Source organism: Ischnura elegans (genome assembly GCF_921293095.1).
Source record: "Ischnura elegans chromosome 13 unlocalized genomic scaffold, ioIscEleg1.1 SUPER_13_unloc_2, whole genome shotgun sequence".
In the NCBI taxonomy this organism is placed as follows: Eukaryota; Metazoa; Arthropoda; class Insecta; order Odonata; family Coenagrionidae; genus Ischnura; species Ischnura elegans.
The window spans coordinates 6,067,050-6,085,692 of NW_025791658.1; the positions used below are offsets into that span (position 1 = coordinate 6,067,050).

At 39.9% G+C, this 18,643-nt stretch overlaps 1 protein-coding gene across 2 annotated transcripts in view; it reads right to left on the reverse strand.

The window, feature by feature from the left end:
• Window positions 1-18,643, reverse strand: part of LOC124172708 (endothelial zinc finger protein induced by tumor necrosis factor alpha-like) — a 122,492-nt gene that overhangs the window by 50,279 nt on the left and 53,570 nt on the right. For both annotated transcript variants that reach the window (XM_046552177.1, XM_046552176.1), the window contains exon 5: window positions 17,049-17,180. In XM_046552177.1, the coding sequence (XP_046408133.1) occupies window positions 17,049-17,180 (132 nt within the window). The remainder of the gene's footprint in view (window positions 1-17,048; window positions 17,181-18,643) is intronic.

Genomic DNA, 18,643 nt, shown 5'->3' on the forward strand with positions numbered 1-18,643 from the left:
GGCTACAATACGAGCGGCACCGCTCAGGTTTCTCACCTTTTCTAACTTCAGTCTTCCTTTGTTTGGCCGTACTCTCACTACAGGCGGTCTTCGAATTTCGTACACTCGACTTTCGTACACTCGACTTTCGTACAATTCGCACTTTCGTACATTCAAAATTGACACCTTTTACTTGACTTTCGTATGCTAAATTCGGACTTTTGGACGTTGGTCTGTAATTTTTTTTAAATTCCCGCGATGTTTATTGCGTATCCCAACATTCAATTGTTTCAAATGGCAGTATATGCAAACAATACGAACGTATATAATGAAGGGAATTGTTGGTAGTTGACTATAATCTAGGTGATTTATTTGGGAGAGAGACTGCCAGCTATAGGCTCCTTTATCAAGAGAAGAAGAAAGCCTTCATTGAAGATATTTTTCAAAAGAAGTTGACTAGACATCATCAAATAGCTTTCAATGAAGCTAGTAAGATCTTCTTTCTAATTGTGTTTTTTCGTTTGAGTGCTGTTTAATTCATGTTCACCTTCAGCAACGATATTGCACGAAATATCACACGAATTCTGTTTGTCTTTTTTTAATAACATGCGAAGTATACACGATCACAAATGTCACCTGCCAAATGTCGAATTTTGGTGTAAAAATTAAAAGGTATCCAGAGTGCGGGTTCAACAAATACATTTTGTTATGCTTCTTGATGTGTCTTTTCATTTATAGTGGACGTAATAAGGGGAATGTCAACTTAAACGCCAAGAGGAAGTTTCACTCGATAGCCAACGGAGTTCTTGTTTTTTAAACTTTTATTTGCATTTTCTGCGTATTTTCGAAAGAAATTAGATGATTTGAGGAGTTTTATTTACATATTATTAAAATTAAGTCAATTGAAATGAATTCCGTGAAAAAAAGGTTTTAGTACGTATATTCCGCTCTTTTGGAACGTAACCCCTAATTAGTATGGAAGTCAATGGTTCGACTTTCGTACATTCGACTTTCGTACAAGTTTTTGGGAACGCATTGTGTACGAAAGTCGGGGACCGCCTGTACTTTGTTGTTTCTCCGCTTACATTTTCAACTACACTGAAGGATGAATCTACTGAGCGGCAGTGGAAAAGAAATCGGTCTGGACTTGGAACCATGAGCGGCACTGGGCGGCACCGCTCACTGTCGCTCACCGCTCAAACACATTGCACCCACCCTCAACAGATTTACACGCAACTAAATGAGGCCCGATGTCAGAGCGGCGCCGCTCACCGCTCGTAACGTACCCGAGGCCTAAGAGTCAGTCAATTTCAAAGGGATCAAACCACTAGCACATGAATGGCAAACATTTGCAAAGGACAATGGGACAAAAAAGTCCCGTCCTTGGTTCTAGTGTTAAACACCTTCAGAATATATGTAATAGGAAACCACTTGCGGGTTGGGTCATGGAAAATAACTGAGCTTACCACCCAGGAAAGTGCCACTATTTAAAATGCACTTACCAAACAGTTTTACCAGTACTTTTTTCAGATGGTACTGGGACTGAGGGAAATCACCATGTTAAGGAGGAAAACGTGCTAGAGAGGAAAGTTCTAACCAAGTTCCACAGCATATAAAAGAGAGATGTCAGTTTGTATATGCTATGCTATGAATTTCCAAATGGCAGCACAAATTGCGACCTAAGTTACTACATAGGTGCATCTCATACTGCCAAACCCTGTATTGCTACTTTTGGTCCTGTATGACTTGTCCCCCACGTCATTTTCTCATTGCTATTGGTTATGTCATGCCATACAACTTCTGTGGTTGGACATCCTGACAGGTAGGCACACCTCTTGGCACGCAAAAAGGGAAAACTTAACTATCATAAAGGATTATACAATACAGCAGTTTCCTTCATCAAAGACAACGAAAGACATTGATTAAAATTCATTACCCACCATTAGTGTATTCATAATATACAAATTATTTGGTTTTAGAAATACCGGTTTAGACGAATGGCAATGGTCAATTTTTATCCTCATTTGAAAATGGCCAGATTGGCGCCCATGCGATGACACTCAACGTGACGTCACAGGGACCTAGTTTCTATACGAGTAGATAGGATTTTTACATCGTCTGAAATAACCAATGCATGCATGAGGCACAGAGCTCAGGGAAACGTCTCTTTATAATCACCTATTAAAACTGGCTAAGGTCGGAAAGTTTTCCTTGTTTTATATGGTATTAATAATCCTTATTTAAGCCAAGCGCTACCAGCTAGCATGGTACTCAGCTACCTGCTAGCATCCTGCGTCGTGTCAGCGCTCAGAGCCTCACCCCAAGGTCACCTCACTTGCGGCAGCGGGAAGCAGAACGACGTCACGCGGAGTTTTTCCCGGCATTCATACTTACCCGTCGCGTTTTCGCGCGCTTGAAAATTTGCACTTTTCATTTAATCGCGAAAAATAAATATCGTCATTTAAAAATCTAAATGCGTGAAATACATACTCCAGGAGTAATGATCTTTCGATTTAGGCATTAAAAAAATAATAGGAAACCACCCTATTAACACATTTCCTGCAACAAATTTTTATAAAAAATCACCTGTTGCGCCAAGTGTTTTTCTTTTTCCATTAGCTTTAATACTTGGGTGCCTTCCATTTCTAGTTTTCCTGTGCATTCGACTACGCGCACCAAGTTAATCCTTCCTATGTATTGCTTCAAAGTATCAGTGATCAATGGAGTACTATGAGAGGCCAAAAAAGTGGCTCATTCTTCGTTCAATACAGTAAAACCTCTTTACATTGTCTTAAGGGGACCAAAATTTGGGCACTTAGATACACAGAGGTTCACTATAGAGAAGTGATTGACACCATTTTTTCATATCTTTCGCAAATGAAAGATACTACTGTTTTTTTAAACCATTATATTTATGCGTTTAAATAAACATGCATGCATCAGTGAACATATATTTATTATTTAATAATTACAAAAAGCGAGTGCTATCGCATGATTTTTACCATGATTAGAGAAAAATACGATGTGATCTCTCTTAATTCAACAGTCACTTAAAATGATTAGGATAGTTGGATACCTTCTTTCTTATTCACTGTTAGGTATGCTCTCATATGGACCAAATTACCACAACTAATGATTAACCTTTGGTAACAACTAATGATTGGCCTTTTTCAAATGCGGTTAAAATTGACCATAGGGTGGATTCCTATTATTTTTTTATTGCCGAAATCGAAAGATTATTACTCCTGGAGTGCGTATTTCACACTTTAAGATTTTTAAATGACAATATCTATTTTTCGCGATTAAATGAAAAGTGAAAATTTTCAAGCACTCGAAAACGCGACGCTTAAGTATGAATGCCGGGAAATATCTCCGTACGTCGTATTTCTGGTTCCCCCTCCCGCCCGGTGAGGTGACCTTGAGGCGAGGCTTAACGGTGATACGTCACAGGCTGCTAGGGGGTAGCTGAGTACCTTGCTGGATGGTAGCGCTTGGCTTAAAAAAGGTTTATTAATACCTTATCAAACGAAGAAAACTTTCCAACCTTAGCCAGTTTTAATAGGTGATTATTAAGACATGTTTCCCTGAGCTCTGTGCCTCATGCATGCAATGGTAACCTCAGACGATGTATAACTCCTATCCTCTCGTGTAGAAACTAGGTCCCTATACCGTCATGTGGAGTGGAATCGCATGGGCGCCAATCTGGCCTTTTTCAAATGAGGATAAAATTTGACCCTTGCCATTCGTCTAAACCGGTATTTCAAAAACCAAATAATTTGTGTATTATGAATACACTAATGGTGGGTAACGAATCGCAATCAATGCCTTTCGTTTTCTTTGATGAAGGAAACTATGTACCCCATTCCAAGATCCAAAGTTCCCCACTTTTCTGGCTACCACCCCATCCTGCACTCCCGTCCACTAAGCCAATCTCTCGCATAGATCGTGTTTAAATAAAAGATGGTGGCACTTTTCCTCAGTAGTTTAATGCGTACGATGCGTTTCGGCTCACAGAGCCATCATCTGGTGCAAGACCAGTACCTGCCAGAGCCATCACCTGATTCCAGGCCTCGTTCCAAATGACGGCTCCGTGAGCCGAAATGCGTCGTAGGCATTAATGCATTGTGGAAAAATGCAACCATCTTTTATTTAAACATGCCGAACTTCTGTTGTAATGTGAAAATTAATATTTTGTAGGGTTTTGCATTTTTACGTTCAAGGTGATGATGAATGTTTGTTTTGTTATTTTGTTTACGTTGCCAATATCAAAGTGATTGTTGTACGGCCTTGGGATATAGAAGACGAATAAAATAGTTTTTTGTAACGAAGACGTAAAGAAGACTTTTTTTCGTTTTTGACAGATTATGAGACTTAAACACTAAGTGTTGATGCGAAGCGAAGTTTTCTTTTGATGGTGTGAACGGCGAATACTTTTGAGGTTAGAAGAAGTGAACCCCATAATTGTTCTTTTTAAGTTCGGAATCATCAAAAATGGTGGAAGAAAAGAAGACGTGTATCCCAATACTCGACAGCGATAATTACGATGTATGGGCTGTAAGAATTGAAGCTTTTTTAATGAAGAAAGATTGTTGGGAAGCGGTAAAAGGTTTCCATCCATACATAGCATTCGGCAGTGATGGAAACGAGATAGAAATGGAAGACGAAAGCCAACTCCCACCACAAGAGGTTAGGCGCCGTCAGCGACAAAATCAACAGGCCAGAGCCATTATCATACAATACGTAGATGATTCATTTTTGAATGATATCGTGGGACTGGACCTAGCGAAGGATATGTGGGAGGCATTAAGAGACATGTGCACCACTTACGACGTGTTCCAGGAGATAATGTTCCTAAAGGAAATGGTAAATACCGAAAAAACGGAAGACCTTTCCATGATGGAGTACATGAGCAAGATCCAGAATTACAACCGTAAAATTACTAAGTGTGGCATTAATCTCCCGGATTGAGCACTGGCTGCGTTCTACCTCATGGGTCTGCCTCGAGAAAAATATGCTGGGTTTATTCGAAGTATTTACAGAACAAATGAGAAAAGACATAACATACTTCTTCTGACTCAAAATGACAGTTCCCCTGTTAGGTCTGGTGAATTGGATGGACAAAAATGTGTTCACCATACCCAAGTCCTTCACCTGAATTAAGGATGTAATTTCATTTTTGAACACACCTACTTCTTCCTTCTCACCTATAATCAAGAAATCATCAACATATGTTCCAACAATTACATTGCTCCTTAATTCAGGTGAAGGACTTGGGTATGGTGAACACATTTTTGTCCATCCAATTCACCAGACCAAACAGGGTAACTGTCATTTTGAGTCAGAAGAAGTATGTTATGTCTTTTCTCAGAGATTTTTATATGTTAGAAGGTAAAGGTGTTTCTTGTCCACTACAAGCAGGTGAAAATTTTGAGAGTAAAGGAGAAGGAGAAATTTTTTGCAAGGAGAAATACCAGAGTGCAATAGGCAGCTTGTTATACTTGAGTACCAATACTCGTACAGATATTGCAAACGCAGTGTGCAAACTTAGTCAATGCTGTAGCAACCCCACTGTAACAAATTGGAATGGAGTTCAACATGTAATGAGATATTTAAAGAGTACATGTGATTATCAACTTGTTTTCAGGAAAGGTGAAGGTTTTGCATGCTATTGTGATTCAGATTGGGCAGGGGATAGAGATGATCGAAAGTCTGTCACTGGGTATGTTATCACGCTGGGAGGTGGAGCAATGATTTGGAAAAGTAGGAAGCAGAGAAGCATAGCCACCTCAAGCACGCATGCTGAGTATGTTGCTATTTATGAATGTGTGTGTGAAATCCAGTGGATGAGGCTGTTTTTTTGTGAATTGAAGCAAAGCAGCCTCATTCCAAAGACCTGCACCATTTTTTGTGATAACCAAGGTGCCATATACATTGCCAATAATGACATAGTAAATGAGAGGAGTAAACATTTCGTGGTAAAATACAACTATGTCCGAGAGGCTGTGAAGGAGGGAGAGATTTCATTGAAATATGTGAAATCTGATAGTAACATTGCAGACTGTTTGACAAAGAGTTTGTCTGGACCTAAGACATTATTGTTTGCCAAAGAAATGGGCATAATTAAGTTGGAGTAAGAAACTCACAACTAAATTTACAAAGTTATGTATGATGTTTTTGTGTTCCTTTCCATCATCCTCGAACGAGGGGAGGTGTTGTAATGTGAAAATTAATATTTTGTAGGGTTTTGCATTTTTACGTTCAAGGTGATGATGAATGTTTGTTTTGTTATTTTGTTTACGTTGCCAATATCAAAGTGATTGTTGTACGGCCTTGGGATATAGAAGATGAATAAAACAGTTTTTTGTAACGAAGACGTAAAGAAGACTTTTTTTCGTTTTTGACAACTTCCACCATGCAACAGTTGAATCTGTTGAATTTATTCCGATAGATCGTGGTTGGTTCTCGGAAAGACGTCATAATTTCGGAATGAACTATCCACTAAGGTACATCCAAACTTTCCATCACAGAAACTCGTCTGAAAGAGGCCGAAATGACGTAAGGTCTCGCAGGCCCCTGCCGGACCCCTCCTTATGGCGGTGGACCGCCGTGGCCAAACACAAAGCAAATGTAACCTTCCTTCATAAACAACAATGCTCCTCCTCATTTAGTTCCCCCCCCCCCTCCTCCTTCCCTCACACTATTGTTGGATAAATAAGGCTGGGCGTTGTACGCTATTGCTCAGTTAGTCTTGATAATGACGGTGTAAACGTCGAATCTAGAAGACTTTTAAAATAAATGTTTGTGGAATAGTACTGTATTTTGTGACGCCATGAACATAAATTACAGCAAATTAAATGTAAATAAAATGTAGCAACTAGGAATAATAAACATTACATAGTTAATTTTTTAGATATCTTTAAGCATTTCTTTTTAATTAATGAGATTAAATTGGACAAAAATCACAAAAATTTTATACGTTTACTGATATATAAGTTTTTTTGATTTCAATGTCCTCAAATTTAACAACAACTACATAAAAGCCGATATATCAGCGCGCCAAACTAAAAAGGGTTAAATTGATGTCGTTAAACTGGTTAATATTGACAAAATATTTTTACATTTACTGAAATATAAATCTAATGTAATAAATTATAGCAAATTAAACACAGCATACTCACTCCCGATTATCCCAATGGGCTAATAATGGGGAGAGAAATGGCACGTATAATCGGAAAACACTGATAACACAAACTTTTACTGTAATGTCTTGTCATATTCATAATATATGTAAAACAAACAATGTACATATTATTATTTATGCACTTATTCTGTTATTTTCGAGTTCTTCCCGGACACGTTGAGAGCTTTCTTTGTCTTACCACAATCTTTTTAGCGGCGATAACGTGATTGTACTTTTGTGACATATTCATACTGCTCCATATCAGACCTGGTTTGAAAAACCACGCATCCTTGGCTGCATGATCACGGATGCAGAAAACTGGTTTGCATGAATGCTTAAAAACCACTGTGCAATGTCAGAAACTACACTGACTAGCATCACGCAACGTAGTCGCGTCCCGCACAAGTTACCCCGATTGTAACTGCTGTGGGATGTGTATCTGTGATCACGGAGCGGGGTCGTGCACAGCAAGGCTTGGAAAACATCTAAATAATACCCCGCGAGCTGCCTAAAAGGCATGTGGCAGGGGGTGTTAGGTCACCGGCCGTATACAACTGAAAAAAAAATGAAGTGCTCTAACGAGGTTGGGACTAGCGTTTATTAAAGTCCTTCATAGTTCGGGGGAAAAACAAATTCCCATATCTATCCGTTCGGCAAAACATCTCTCATAATATATCACTTCTATCAGACCTGGAAATATAGTGTGGCTCTAATATTATGTTCTCTGTGTCGCTCTTAAAGATATCCATTCTCAATTGTTCAAGCAATCTAAGCCTAGCGCGCAGCCTCCGAGTCTCCAGCGGCTCCCAGCCTAATTCGCTTAACATCTGGGTAACACTGTCTGTACGCCCGTAGCAGTTTTTGACGAAACGCGCAGCTTTCCTTTGAATTTTATTCAGTTCGTGGATTAAGTCTTACAGCACTGGATCCCATACGCTCGCTGCATATTCAAGGTGCGGTCGGACGAGAGCAAAATAGCACCTTTCTTTTACTTTTTCATCCGAAAATCTTCCCACAATATGCTTGACGAATCCTAATTTCTTAAGGGCTATTCCGCAAATATTCCTTATGTGTGCTCCCCATGAGAGGTTCGAGGTTATCGTTACCCCCAGGTACTTAACTTCGTCTGTTGTCTACGGCTTACGCATATCTATGACCGCTAGAGCTGCACTGGCGGTATAAACTAGCAATTATTCCTGGTACGGCCCCCCATCTTGCGGCTGAGCTTAAAGCCACCGAGTGCGTCCACCAGGTTGCAGATGGTGGGTCGAACTTTAGATATAGAGGTTAGCTGCGAGATAAGCGAGTTCTCTCGTCGAATAAGCAGTCGTGGACAAAAAGCGGCGGTGTTCTGAGGGGGTATTGGGCTACCCTTGGGTAAGGTAGGCCATTTAAAAGATACCAAAACCTGTGAAGATACCGTGACTTGGCGACTGGGGGCCGCCAACAATTATGCCTCTCATCACCCGGGGGAGAGGGCAGCAGCTCTTCTTCACATGTGCGAAGGTGGAGACCATACTGGTCGGTACAGTGACACACATTCCACTACGGGCGTGGTAACATTTACTTTAACGGCTGTAGTACTGCGATGTGGAAGGCAAGGGGAAACCACCACATTATCATCCCGAGGAGTCACAGCTACTCCACTCAATTTATATAATGACATGATGGTATTCTCTCGGGTAAAATATTCCGGAGGTAAACTAGTCCCCCATTCGGATCTCCGGGCGGGGACTACTCGAGAGGGTACATCGGTCAAACGAGATAGAATATTATGGATAGGAACATGGAACGTCAGATCACTTCGTACCTGCGGTAAGCTAGAGAACTTGAAGGTGGAGATGCAAAGAATGAACCTCGACGTTTTAGGCATCAGCAAAATGAAGTGGCTCCAGGAAGGTAACTTTTGGAGTGGAAGCTACAGAATGATACACACAGGATCGCTATATGGTAATGCTAGAGTAGGCATAATTTTTAGAAAAAGTGCCGGGATGCGTGTTAAAAGCTACCTGCAGTTTAATGAAAGGATAGTAATGGTGAAGATAGATACTAAACCCGTCGCTACTGTAGTGGTACAGGTTTACATGCCTACGTCAGATTATGAAGACGAAGAAGTAGAAGATGTCTACCAAGATATAGCGGAAGTTATCAAGCAGGTAAGAGGGGAAGAAAATCTTATTATTTTAGGTGACTGGAACGCCGTCGTCGGCGAAGGTCAAGACGGAATAATAGCTGGGAAATATGGGTTGGGTAACCGAAATGAAAGGCTACTTGAATTCTGCACTGAGCACAGGCTAGTGGTTGCCAACACTTTATTCAAAAATCCCCTGCGAAGAAGATACACGTGGAAGATGCCAGGAGACCTTAGAAGATTCCAAATCGACTACATTCTAGTGAAACTAAGGTTCAGGAACCAGGTGAAGGACTGCAAAAGTTATCCAGGGGCAGATATCGATAGTGACCATAATTTAGTTATGATGAAATGCCACCTTAAATTTAAAAAGTTGAAGAAAGCCGTGAAAAACATATGGCCGGTTGAAAAATTGAGGGAGGTTCAGCATCAACTGGCTTTTAAAGAGGCTGTAGAAAATAAAATAGGGGAGTATACGACCAACAAACCAATGGAAGAGAGTTGGAAAACCATTAGAAGTGGTCTGCAGGCGGCAGCTGAGGAAGTTCTTGGTAAAAGAAGAGTCGTTATGAAAACACCACGGATAACGCAGGAAGAATTAGATCTCATTGAAGAAAGAAGAAAATACAAGGCTGCAAAAACGGAGGAAGAACAGAATCGTTACAAGAGAATAAGGAACGAAATATGTCGTAAAGCGCGGAAGGCTAGAGAAACGTGGATGAAAAGAATTTGTGAAGACGTGCAAAACAATCTTAAGCATGGAAAAGTAGAGGCCGCCTATAGGATAGTGAGGAACCACTTTAAGGAAAGGGGAGTAAGATGTAATACCCTTAGGGACAAATACGGAGAACTAATGATTGAAAACGAAGAAAAAGGGAAGAGATGGAAGGAATATCTGGAAGATTTGTACAAAGGAAGCAGCCTCAGAACGAATGCTATCGAAAACGAGAGGGAAGTGGATGCCGATGACATGGGAGCCCCAGTTTTAAGATCGGAATTTGATGCGGCTGTAAGAGACCTCAGGATAAGTAAAGCGTCTGGCATTGATGACATTCCTGCAGAACTAATCAAAAATTCAGGAGAGAAGACGTTGAACCAGCTATACAAAATCATTAGTGAAATGTATTCGACAGGTGAGATATCAAAGGACTTTGAGAGGAACATTATAATCCCTATTCCTGAGAAGAAAAGAGCGGAGAACTGCAAAGATTTTAGGACCATAAGCCTTACTGCACATGCGTCGAAGATACTGACAAGGATCATCTATAGAAGAATAGAACGAAAAGCAGAAGAGTATTTGGATGAGGACCAATTTGGATTCAGAAAAAACAAAGGCACAAAGGAAGCAATATTGGCCCTAAGACTGCTCATAGAGAAGAGAATGGAAAAGAACAAGCCAACGTTCATTGCGTTTGTGGACTTAGAGAAAGCATTTGACAACGTGGATTGGAGCACAATGCTTGGAATCCTAAAGGAAATTAGGGTTCTTTATAATGACAGAAGAATCATCCACAGTTTATACAAAAACCAAGGAGCGGTGATAAAATCAGGGCCCAGCTGTGAAGAAGCAAGAATTATGAAAGGAGTGCGACAAGGCTGTACATTGTCACCCGTAATTTTCAACGTTTACATTGAGAAAGCCATGAATGAAATCAAAGACAAGGCATTGGGAGTGAATATCCATGGAGAAAAAATTAGCATGCTAAGATTTGCCGATGACATAGCCGTTATAGCAGAAACAGAGAAGGATTTGAAAAATATTCTGGTTAAAATGGGTAGGGTAATGGGTAGTTATCAACTGAAAATAAGCACGAAGAAAACCAAGATATTAGTATGCAACAGAAGAGAAGAAGTCAAGACTAACATTAAAATAGGGAGGCAAAAACTGATAGAGGTGGATGAATTCTGTTATTTGGGAAGCAAGATAACTAGTGACGGGAGAAGCAAGAAAGAAATTATCAGCAGAATAGCCCAGGCGAAGAGAGCATTCCACCAAAAGAGAGATCTGCTTACAGCGGGAAACTTTAATAAGGAAGTAAAGAAACAATTTATAAGAACCTACATTTGGAGTATGCTCCTATACGGAAGTGAGGCATGGACAATGACCGCAGCGGAGAAAGCAAGGATAGAGGCCTTTGAAATGTGGTGCTACAGAAGAATGATGAAAATCAAATGGATCGACCGAGTTAGTAACGAGGAAGTCCTAAGAAGGGTAGGAGAGAATAGAAGCCTCATGAAAACCTTAATAAGAAGACGGAACAACCTTATAGGCCACACCTTGAGACATGATGGCCTGATGAAGACAATCGTCGAAGGACAAGTGGAAGGCAAGAACGGAAAAGGAAGACCTTGAACAAAATATATGGAACAAGTAAAGAGAGATGTGAAAGAGAAGAAATACGAAGGTGTGAAAAGATAAGCTGATAGGAGAATAGAGTGGAGAGCTGCGTCATATCAATCCTAGGATTGTTGACCAGTGATGATGATGACGGCCACCCATGTCAGATAGGTCGAAGGGTAGGAGCCAGATGAAAGATAGCCCACCTAATGGTGTCGCATATAAAAATATATGTAGTGGTGGTACTTCACTTCGTCTGTTGGAACAGGAACACAGAGTTCTCGTGAATGCAGCCAGCATGAGATCGCATCTGTTTTACGAAGGGGATTCTAACGGAAATAATGAGCCCGGTGTATCCTAGCACTAATGCAGTAATTCCTGTGATTTTGTGGTTTTATTTCTTCTATAAATATCGCGGAAAAACTAGATCCAGACACTTTTACTAATTTTTACATGTCCACAGATATGACTTGTGATCTTGCCACTTACAAAAAACACTCACTAGAAAAAGATTATTTTATTTGTCATTGGACATTCTGTAACTAGTGATAGTGCAGGTATCATCATGTGCGTTACCATCTGTCATGTCCATGGACTGCAGATTTCACGAACATGATGTCCACGGACATGACGATTTCCTCTAAATTAAGTTATAATTGGGACTTAATGTAAGTTAAGGCACTGTCCTTACTACATTGAACTTGCATTTTATAGCTGCAAAAGATATATCAATTGTAATTAGCAAAAGATTTTACTTTCACTAATTTTTACCTGTCCACGAACATGACCTTGGCTCCTACAAATAAATTACCCAAAATTTTTCTTCAAGCATTAAATCATTCACTAAACCACTAAAGCATAAACCCAACCCAACCCAATAAAGCTGACAATATCCTTCTCTACACACTAGTTCTTCAGGGCTGCCACCATAACCTATGAATAATTCCCCCTTTTTCATGTGGGTACAATAGGGTAAGTTTCCTTCATCAAAGAAAACGAAAGGCATTGATTGCGATTCGTTACCCAACATTAGTGTATTCATAGTACACAAATTATTTGTTTTAGAAATACCAGTTTAGACGAATGGCCATGGTCAATTTCAACCTCATTTGAAAAAGGCCAGGTTGGCGCCCATGCGATGCTACTCCACGTGACGTCACGGGGACCTAGTTTCTACACGAGAAGATAGGAGTTTTACATCGTCTGAGGTTACCAATGCATGCAAGAGGCACAGAGCTCAGGGAAACATGTCTTAATAATCACCTATTAAAACTGGCTAAGGTCGGAAAGTTTCCTTCGTTTGATAGGGTATTAATAATCCTTATTTAAGCCATGGGCTACCAGCTAGCATGGTACTCTGCTACCTGCTAGCATCCTGCGTCGTATCAGCACTCAGAGCCTCGCCACAAGGTCACCTCACTTGTATCCGTGATCAAGGAGTGTGGTCGCGAAATGCGAGGCTTGGAAAACAGGAACACAGTGCTCCCGTGAATGCAGCTAGCATGTGATCGCTTCCGATTTACGAAGGGGATTCTAACGGAAATATTAAACCCGGTGTATCCTCACATTAATGCAGTAATTATGGGGATTTTGGGTCCTAGTTAATTTTTTTTATTAACACCCTGTGTACGGATGGCGAGAATTCTCGTCATTTTTTTCCCGAACGTTCCGGACGGATGATGAAGATTCTCGTCATTTAGGCACGTCAACCTAAACAATTTTAAAGCGTACAATACGTATTCGTTAGCACGTTTTCAGTTGCTGTTCGTTATTCATAATGAATTGATGCATCGTAACGTTTGATTGGGTGAAGTTATAGTGTAAACATTAGCTTTTTGACCATGTTCAAACCAAAGGCATTACGCCCTAATAGGCACATATTCCCGAATAGGCATTCTTAGGAATTTAAATGCCCCGGTACGCAATGTGTTAAGATTGCAAAAAATATTGAGCGAGAGTGAAAATCATGCACGAATAATCTGATATCATATACGGATATACTGCAGACGAATAATGGGGAGTCTGGTGCACATTACATTCGAAATATCTACCGCCATCTACCTTCATCCATATAATTACAGTAAAACCTCTTATGTAGTGAACCTCTTTACATCGTAAACCTCCATACTTTGTACCAACCCTATGGTCCCATCAGATTTACATGTAAATGTATAGACAAACCTCTTCGTAGTGAACCTCTTTTATCTCGTAAAACCTCCACTTATCATACCAACAAGACAGCCCCGAGACGGCCAAACTACCTCCGCAAATCTTACCGAAACAACTAGAGACCATTAATGCAGCCGGGATTACGTACATGGAATGACATTTTCAGCGATAAATGTTTCACGCTTATTTTTTTCTTATACACCTTTGATAATTTTCACGTTAACCATTAGTTAGGGCATCCAACTATCCTAATCATATTAAGTGACGGTAAATGAGGACAGAACACATCGTTTTCTCTCGAATCATGGTCAAAATCTCGCGATAGCACTCGCTTTTTGTTACTTATGGCTTTATTTTCCTGTAAGTGCTTACATACTATGTTCAGTTAATAAAAGAGGCGGCCAGCGCAGCCTATAATCCCTTGCCGGCGGAAATATTTCAACTAACTTCACTCCAATTCATGGAACCGTATTGCTACTTCCGTTTCTAAAATGAAAATATTTCATGAATTTTCCGCGACTTGAAAGAAATCAAATACAGTTTCGCAATTATTTTATTCCCATATTTCCCAGCGTAGCACTTTCTTACTACCCCCTTGGTAATTTTTTCGATGCTTTCGTGAACGATTGTAGTTTAAAATTTATTGCGCTTAGCGACAGTCATATGTCTTGCCTGCGTATTTATGCCGCGAAATCTGACTCTTCCATCGGGTGTCCGGGACGTCAATTTCGAGCAATACTAAACGACCATCAATCCATGCGCGACAGTGTTAGGTGAAGGAGACAGCTAATTAGCTGATATGCGGTAGGGCAATGAAATTTTTTACCGTCGCCGCCGCATTCTGAAGTAGTTCGCCCAACATTCTCACCGGGAAATCACGTCCTTTCGCAGACCTAGCGTTTCTGTGTGCCCTCGACAGAGTTTTTCTTCGGAACGCTACGTGCATTGTATTTTGGAGAGAGGGAATTCAACAAAATTTTCAAAATTACGCTCAATTTTTTGTCTATTTTTTGCATAAGTCACGTGTTTATTACTTGAGTATTCTACCGATTAAGGTAGGTTTGCATGGAGTACTAAAGAAGTGATCTGGGAGCCTTAATTTTTTTTAATCTTTAAAAAGTCACATGTTATAAGAATGATAAATCAATTCTAAAAGATATAATAAGGAGTCTTTTCAATAGGGTGGTTTCCTTCATCAAAGAAAACGAAAGGCATTGATTGCGATTCGTTACCCACCATTAGTGTATTCATAATATACAAATTATTTTGTTTTAGAAATACCGGGTTAGACGAATGGCAATGGTCCATTTTTATCCTCATTTGAAAAGGGCCAGATTGGCGCCCATGCGATGCCACTCCACGTGACGTCACAGGGACCTAGTTTCTATACGAGAAGATAGGAGTTATACGTCGTCTGAGGTTACCATTGTATGCATGAGGCGCAGAGCTCAGGGAAACATGTCTTAACAATCACTGATTAAAACTGGCTAAGGTCGGAAAGTTTTCCTCGTTTGATAAGTTATTAATAATCCTTATTCAAGCCAAGCGCTACCAGCCAGCAGGGTACTAGGCTAGCCGCTAGCAGCCTGCGTCGTATCAGCGCTAAGCCTCGCCTCAAGGTCACCTCGCAGGGCGGGAGGGGGAACCAGAAATACGTCACGCGGAGAGACTTCCCGACATTCATACTTAAGCGTCGCGCTTTCGCGCACTTGAAAATTTTCACTTTTCATTTAATCGCGAAAAATAGATATCGTCATTTAAAAATCTAAAAGCGTGAAATACGTACTCCAGGAGTAATAATCTTTCGATTTAGGCAATAAAAAAATAATAGGAAACCACCCTATTATTGGCCATAAAGTATGAAAAAATAAGAAAATTACTTAATTAATCATAGGCTGATGATGCATTCGAGAAATAAAAGAAGGCGACTGCTTGACATTACCACATAATTAGCAATTTTCCTAGCAATCAACGAGGACAGGCAGAAGGCAGTGACCTTTGGAATACCATCATTCACCCTCACATCTATTTTAAACAAAAACAGAAGAAACTGTATATCTAGGCTGCACAAATAAAAAAACTCAGGCAGTTAAATACAAGGATGAAGAAATTATGTTTGGAAATATAAAACTATTGTTCTTTCCTCCGAACACTATTAGTAAATTACAACCCTTAGACCAGGGAATTATTTCTTAGGTCAAAAGGCATTAACGAAAACAGCTAGTGATTTATTTATAGTGAAAATGACATTAAAAAGTGCTCGTGGAATCGAAAACATTATTTCGAAAGAGTTTGAATAAATTTTTGAGCAATTAACCCATTAACTAATTTATTTTCTAAAAAGGCCTCTTGAACAATTTACTTTTACCTTTGTGTAATCATTAAATTGTAAATATATGTTCACTTATGCATACCTATATTTTTAAATATATTAATATAATGGCTTAAAAGACAGTTGCACCTTTCATTTCCCAAGGATATGAAAAAATGGTGCCTATCACTAAAACCTCTATATAATGAACCTCCAATACATCAAATTGCCCAAATTACGGTCCCCTCCATTACGATGCAAAGAGGTTTTACTGTAACTGGACTATACGCATTTAAAGCATACATCGGCAGCATCATTCTCCTCATGAGATGGTTCCTTCTTGACCTCAATTACTTCTATTATATTATTTCTACTGTATAGATACCTTTTCTCAACTTAAACGCAACCAAACTCTACAAATGAGGTACCAAAATGCACAGAATTTATCAGAGAACATTCGACGGCATATCTTACTTCCTAAATATTGCTATTGTTTCCTAAAATTGGTTTTTAAATAATTTAAAACAATAAAAAAAACAAAAACCGGTAAATATTCCTGACGTTAACGGCGCACAAACTGATACACTTGTTCATTTGCAACAATATCTCGCATTCTTTAAATAACTTTTATCAAAATGCGGCTGATTCCACATTCAAGTCTCCTGTTGATACGTGAGTACGAGTCATCATATGCGTTTAACAGAGGAGAGTGTAATTACTTCCAATGTTGTGTTTAAAGAGGTCCTCTGACCTCAATTTGTACGTGAACATTCCAATTAAATTTGTACAAAAGACCCTGCCTTTTTTTTCTACATTTTAAAATTATAAACGCACCTATCCCTCTGTGGACCTGGATTGAAAAGAGCGGGAGAAAGCCCGCTGGGAGCGGGTGCATATAACGCTCGTATATTTAATTGGATTATGCGCATTTAAAGCATACCTCAGCAGCACCAGTCTCCTCCTCAGATGGTTCCTTCTTGACCTCAATTAGCTTCCACTCCAGGTCAGGCACAATGACTCCAGGACACTCACTTTCCACCTCTTCAGTTCGGGAAGCAGTTGAGACCACAGGCTGCAAGAGAAGACATAAATCAGCATCATTAACCCTTTTCGTGCCAGCTGGCGGATCTATCGGCCTGAGGGGTATGATGCAAAGAATGCCACGCGCTGATCTATCAGCCGGGTGTATTTTACACATTCAGTGCGGATGACATATATATATATATGCCATGAAGGCTTTTCCACTCAGGCGGATGACATAAATGTATGTCTTCGGGAGTTCGTTGTTCCGCTGGTCACTAGAGTGCTCCGATCACACCTAGTGTTACTTTTTCACCCTCCCGCAGTTCTGCAGTGACCTTACACCATTGCGGAAGTGTCCGTTTCTAGTTCTACGTGTTTGTACGTGTTCTACAAATTCTGTTGTAATACTTCCAAGACCACCGTTATGAAGGAAAATCACCCATCCGTCACTGGAGGTTTCGGCGAAAATATCATCCGCATTGAATGTGTTAAATTAATTTAAAAATTAAATATTTTTCCCCAAGTTGTACGGAAGAGATAACAACATAGGTGAACTTTTTAGTCAATGACGTAAGTATTAGGAGTTCAAATAAAAAAAATTAGCTTCGACACATTCATATTAGAATTTTTATAAAATTGTAAGTAAAATTGTGCAAATTCATCAAAAAAGCCCTGGCATTCTTCGCGTGTACGTCAGGTAAAAAAGGCTGGCACTAAAAGGGTAAACCCTAAGCCTGCATTTTTATTCGACCCCACATATTTTTAATAAATATTACTATATTCTGTAATACAGTGAGTCCTCGTTTAACGTCACTTACCATTCCTGAAAAATGTGACGATAAACGAAATAACGTTAATCGCAGCATAATATCCCATAAAAACAATATAAAAAGTGAATATCGGCTCCTAGACCTCACAATTCCATTGCGAAAAAATTTTAGCGTACCATATCTGGGGAATTTTTTACGAAACACGAGTTTCTGTCTTCATCGACGACAATAGCAGTGACGTAAATCCTTCTCCATTTTTGTATCTTCCCGCATTTGCTTTTTGGCTTCGCTATGGGGTGCGGTCCAATGAATGCTACTTCCGCTACCAGACGCTACAGACGGTGCTCCGGAGCACTGGTCCATAGGCCCTACGTTCGCTACGAGAATTTCTTTTCGGATCGGTCAGGAGCGAAATGAAAATGGCGGAAATGAACGAGGGTGCACAAACTGGGATAATGAAATCAAAGAGATGGTTTTAATTGCGAATTGAGGCTGCGGGCGACGCCTGGGCATCATCATCGCTGAAACACCTTCGCAGTAGCAGGAACTAAAATTATTGTGAACATTGTTCTCTTGGACATTTTCGTGGAAATGTCTCTAATGCTAAAATTTGCTAAAACTGTTATTGCAATTAACAATATACACATCGTTTAACACTTTGTATAGACGGATTGCATTACCGCCCAAGAAACGAACCACCTGCAACGCCTGTCACTTGGCCTTTTTTCTCGTGCGAAATTTA